This window comes from Chinchilla lanigera, unplaced genomic scaffold (genome assembly GCF_000276665.1).
Source record: "Chinchilla lanigera isolate Chin_1 unplaced genomic scaffold, ChiLan1.0 scaffold00054, whole genome shotgun sequence".
NCBI classification, from domain to species: domain Eukaryota; kingdom Metazoa; phylum Chordata; class Mammalia; order Rodentia; family Chinchillidae; genus Chinchilla; species Chinchilla lanigera.
This window is the reverse complement of record NW_004955455.1, coordinates 4,510,433-4,515,528: the sequence shown is the minus strand read 5'-3', so window position 1 is coordinate 4,515,528 and position 5,096 is coordinate 4,510,433. Positions and strand designations below refer to the sequence as shown.

The following is a 5,096-nucleotide window of genomic DNA, read 5'->3' as shown; positions in this document are numbered from 1 at the left end:
TACCTTTTATGTCCATGATAGCACCAGCCCCATGAGGTGGCCTAGGAAATGCTTTTCTCTTCCTTTTTTTTTTTCCAGGTGGGGCTTCCCGGGCCCAGAGAGGTTAAGTGACTTGCTTCAGGCCACACAGCATGTCAAAAGGCATATGAACCCATCTCTTGCTTCTTTTGCTCACAGGACTTGCCAGTTCTCCTCAGAGGGCCCTGCCTCAGAGAATGGATGTGGCGGTGGGCACTTGGCCTGGCATGGGAGCCTGGTGGGGTAGCTGATGTGGGAATGGAGATGGGGCAGTCTGGCTGGGGGATGCTCGTCCTGGGGCTAGAACCACAATCTCGGGGCTGCCAGCCTGGGTCTGGCCTGGCTCTGTGCCCAGGGCTCGGTGGTTTCCGCTCACAGATGTACCAACAGCCCCAGCGAGAGGGCAGGAAGGGAGTCCAACGAGGAAGATGGGCTGCTCCCCTCGGCCCAAACCTCGCCGGTGTCCTGCCGGGCAGAGGGCTCCTGGACCATGGCTGGCCGGAGGCCTCCAGACGCCTGGCCCTCGGTCCCTGCCTCCTGCCCTGGGAACAGCCCCCTGACGATGGCACAGCACCCCTGCTCCCCACTCGCCCCAAGAAGCCTGAGCTGCGGTTTGCATCATCCTTGGGCGTGGGGCTGACCTCGAAGAACGAATTCGAAGAAAACAGGAGGAGGAGCGGGCATGCCCATTGGCCGCCCGTGGAAACTTTGGTTTTTGGGGTCATGTTCCCAGAAGGCCTGCCCTCCCCCCTCCCCACCCACCTCACGAGGTGTTGGCCAATCGCCCCAGCGGGCATAAAGTGGCTGCCAGCCCGCGGGACTCCCAGCTTGGAGGTATCACCCCCAGCAGGCACGGGCCAGAGCGCGGGCACCCAGCATGCGGGCACCCAGCATGCGGGCACAGCGCACACGGAGGCCGCTGCTCAGTGAGTACTTCCTTCCTCCGGGCCAGCACCCTCGTGCTGTGCCCAGGGCACCAGCTCGGAACAGGGCGCCCTCCCCTCCAGGACCCGGGTCAGCCGGGCCCTGGGCAGAAGGATGCTGGGAAGAGGACAGAGAGGGGAGCCTGGCGAGGAGCGGAGGGGGTCTGCTGAGAGCCCGGCATCCCTGCGGGTGCAGACAGGAGCTACCCAGAAGGCTTCTGGGGGAGGGGAAGTAGAGACAACTCCGGGACACCAGGGCGAGGGAGAGGAGGGATGGGAAGAGGCCGCAGGCAGGAGGCAGGTGGAAGAAGTGTGGGGCGGGGCAGGAAGTGGCCGGCTGGGCAGGGAAGTGAGGCAATGGATGTGTGTGCAGACAGGGGTTCTTTCTTGGCCCGATTTGATTTGCAGACAGGGGTCTAGGATGGAAAGTCAGCCAGGCGTAGGAGCCGTGGAGCCCACAGTCATGTAGAGCCACACCCACGTGGTGACAGGTGCACAGGGCCCTGTGACATCATCTGGAGCCCTCACTCTCACCAACGTGGGAAGCCTCACCTGAAGCCAGGCCCCAGGCGGTCAGGCCAGGGGCTCCCCGGTGGCTCCCGTGGGTCCGCTCACACATACCTGCCAACGCCTGGTCCCGTGTAACTGCTGTCACACACGTGCTGTGGGTCCCCCTCCCAAAGCCTGACCGGAGACACCTGGGGAAGTGGCAAGGGTGCCTGTGGTTGGCACGCCGGGGCGCCCTGCCCCTCCGCTCTTCCCAGCAGCGGGTCCTCCCCTAGGGGCCGCGCGGTTGGTAGGAAGGGAAGGATGGTGTCACTGCCTTCCGGGCCATTGCGCCACAGGCCCTTTCCGACCACGTGGCTGCTGGAGCCTGTGGGGGCGGGGAACAGCGAGCTGCGACCTCGCTAGCCCCCTGAAACCTTTCTATAGGATCACGGCAGTCCCAGGGCCCCTGAAAGAAGAGGCCACTTATAGAGATAGGAGGAAGGCTGGAGAGTGGGGAGGGCTGGCTTCTTGTGATCAGGGCAAGCTGTTCTCCTGGGACTTGGTTTATTTGTCAGCAAAATGGGCACACGTGCTGGATGAGCTCCTGTGTTCTCACCATACTGGCCCTTTGGGAGGAAAAGTGGATCCTCCTGGCTTTTGCTGGATTGGTGCACAGAGCTCAGACCACCCCATTGCTTGGGGCTGCTGCCCCAAACCCTTCCCAAGTATACTTATGTGGGGGCCCAGGGTCTGTTACAGGGGGCCCAGGGTGGCTGTAAGTCCTGGGGCTGTGGCCGGCCTTTAGCCCAGAGGTCTTGCACATAGTTCCTTCCCGCAAGCCATCTGCTGTCAGCACCTGAGGTTAGGCCTGGGATGCAGGCTAGACTGACACCTGGCTGGCAACTTACTGCAGCCTCCACTCAAAGGCCTGCGTGTTAGATTGCAGCCACCCACCCCCTGAACCGTTTTGGGTCCTGGGCAGTGACTCCTGGGAAGGAGATGGTAGCCTCAGGGGTGTTCCTGTGCTCCTTGCCCTGTGCCCAGCCCCGGCCCTGGACTGCACCAAGCCCAGGATAAGGGGGGGGCACCCGCCAAGGCCCTTTTGAGCCCCTCTCGGGGGTCCCACCTATAGCTCTTCACCACGTTGGGTGACCCTGTCCTTCTCTGCCCCAGGTCTGGCCCTCGGACTCCTGCTCCTGAGCCCGGCGGCAGAGGCGGCAGTGGCCATGCGCAGATGCTCCAGCTCTTACACGCAGCTCCTCGGCCAGCTCCGGAGCCTGGCGCACCTCATGAAGGACACCAGCTGCCTCCTGGAGCCCTATGTGAGCATCGGGCCCCTTGGGACGTCTGAGCCTCCGAGAATGGCAGGGAGGTCACAAGGGAGTGAGTGCAGGGAGGACCGGGCCCCACTCAGTGTAGAGTGTGGGGAAACTGAGACCCTGAGAAGCCGGGGGCACAGCGCAGACTCCCTAGCACCCAACTCCGTCCCGTGTCCACTTGCTTGTCTGCATGTTTATTGGCACCTTCCCTGGGCCTTGTGCTAAGCGCCCAGTGTACCAGTGAGCAGGGTCCCACCCTCCCGAAGCCCCCTCCCTCCAACATCCCCCCATGCAGGCCCCGACTGCCCTCCTAACCCTCCCTTCGTGACCCCAGTGCTGTCATCTCTCAGGTCTCCAATGGGAGGATCAGATTGGGATGGGTCCGGGCTAGTATTTCAAAGGCAGCCAGGGCAGGTTCATCTGTGTGTGTGGTTGGGGGGCTTCAGCACGCACCCCCTGATTCTCCTGTTCCCCCAGATCCGCCTCCAAGGCCTGGACACACCTGTCCTGAGAGGGTTCTGCACGGAGTGCTCCGGGGCCTTCCCGAGTGAGGACGCCCTGGCGGCGCTGAGCAGGCTCGCCTTCCTGCAGACTGTCAGCGCCACGCTGGACGGCGTCCTGCAGAGACTTGCTGTTTTACAGCAGAAGTGCTTGAAGGCCAAGGACTTGCCAGAGTTCCATGTGGCCAGGAAGAACATCCAGGGCGTCAGGAACAACATCTACTGCATGTCAGAACTGCTCACCAACGGCTCAGAGACGCCTGAGGCCCCGCTGCCTGGCACAGAGGCTCCACTGAGGCCCTCTGCCCAGGACACCTTCCAAGCCAAGGTGGAGGGCTGTCAGCTCCTATGTGGCTACCACCGCTTCATGGGCTCTGTGGAGCAAGTCTTCGAGAAGTGGGGAGACAGCCCGAGTCGTAACCGGAGACACAGCCCCCGCCGGGCCCTGCACAAGGGTGCACGCAGGGCCAGGCCCTCCAGAAGGGTCAAGAAGCCTGTGCCCAGGGGGCAGCTGTCCCGGTAGTCTGAACAGCACTCCTGCAGGTGAAGAACCCAGCAGGTGCTCTAGGGATGCGAGGAGCAGGTGGAGGATGCTGTGTCCCCTCCTGGGTTCCCAAACCTGCTCCCTCTGCCCCCTACCGCTCAGAAGTGCACTTTAAAAAGTGGAGCTGCTAGGGCCCTTTCTACCTCTGCTGGGCTTCGGGGAGAGCCAGGCTGCCGTGCCCCCAGCCCGAGTTTCCCAGTCCTGGAGGGGTAGCCAGGTCAGGCCATGAGGGGCCGACTTTCCATTGATTCAGGGGTCTGATGACACAAGCTGACTCATGGCTGGGCTGACTGCCCCCTCAGACTCCCCAGAGGCCCTTCCCTCTCATGACTTGTGGGGCTCTTGCCCCCAGACTTCCTCCTTTCTGTGGTGGCAGGGCTCCAAGGGGAGGTCAGGGCCTGAGCTGGCCTCCTATGCCTCATCGCCACGCAGGCTAGACACCTGGACATCTGGGTGACCTCACTTTAGGCAGCTATGGCAGAGGCAGTGTGTTCTAGAAGGACCACTGATCTGGGGGTCTAGAGGAATAAGGCTCAGGTCCCGACTCTGTCCCTAATTTGCTGAGTGACCTCAGGCAGATCACTTTACCTCTCTGGACCTCAGTTTTCTCTTTGGGAAGCCAGGAATTCAGATACTGTGTTAAGGCTCCCTCTGCCTGGCAGTTTCTGGGACTCTGTGATATAAGTTGGACATCAAATTCTCTGAAAGTTGGGACACACAGTGCAAGTAGCCTTGGGGTGGGTGCATGCAGGGAATTTTCTCTGTAGGAGATCCCCCCAGCCCCCGGGGCACACCGGTCTTGGTTCTGCACAGCTGGCTGCTCCCTCTGGCGGTGGACCGTGGAATTTTCTCATGCTGAAACCGGCCTTCCTGAGGGAGTCCCAGAAGTCACTGGGCGGATTCCTTGGAGCGGCGTGACTAATTTATTGATTTTTTTTTTTATCAGTTTGTAATCAGTTTCATATTTATAAGGCTTATTTATAATGTATATTTAATGTTAATAATATTGTGCTAACATATTTAAAACTTGCCTGGTTTCTAAAGCTGCCGTCTCTGTTGCCGTGTGGGGGAGGATCTGGGGGGCCCGGGGTCTCTAGGTGGCAGGGCCAAAACAATTCATGCCTTGGGATGGGCTGGATGCCCATGCCCGTCCATGGAGGGAGGTCACATGGCCTAGCTGGCTGGGGGCTCTGGCCATGCGACAGTTCATATTTATTTATTTTTTCCAGTACTGGGGATTGAACTGAGGGGCCCTTTATCACTAAGCTACAGTATGCCCTTTTTATTTTGAGAGAAGGTCTTG

The 5,096-nt window shown here is 60.6% G+C and overlaps 1 protein-coding gene across 1 annotated transcript; it reads left to right on the top strand.

Annotated features, from left to right (window-relative positions):
• The first annotated feature begins 246 nt into the window (after positions 1-246).
• Osm (oncostatin M) lies at positions 247-4,818 on the top strand. Its single transcript, XM_005396249.2, has 3 exons — positions 247-944; positions 2,604-2,752; positions 3,227-4,818. Exons 1-3 carry the CDS (start codon positions 896-898, stop codon positions 3,770-3,772), a joined length of 744 nt encoding a protein of 247 aa, XP_005396306.1. The 5' UTR covers positions 247-895; the 3' UTR covers positions 3,773-4,818.
• The last annotated feature ends 278 nt before the right edge of the window (positions 4,819-5,096 follow it).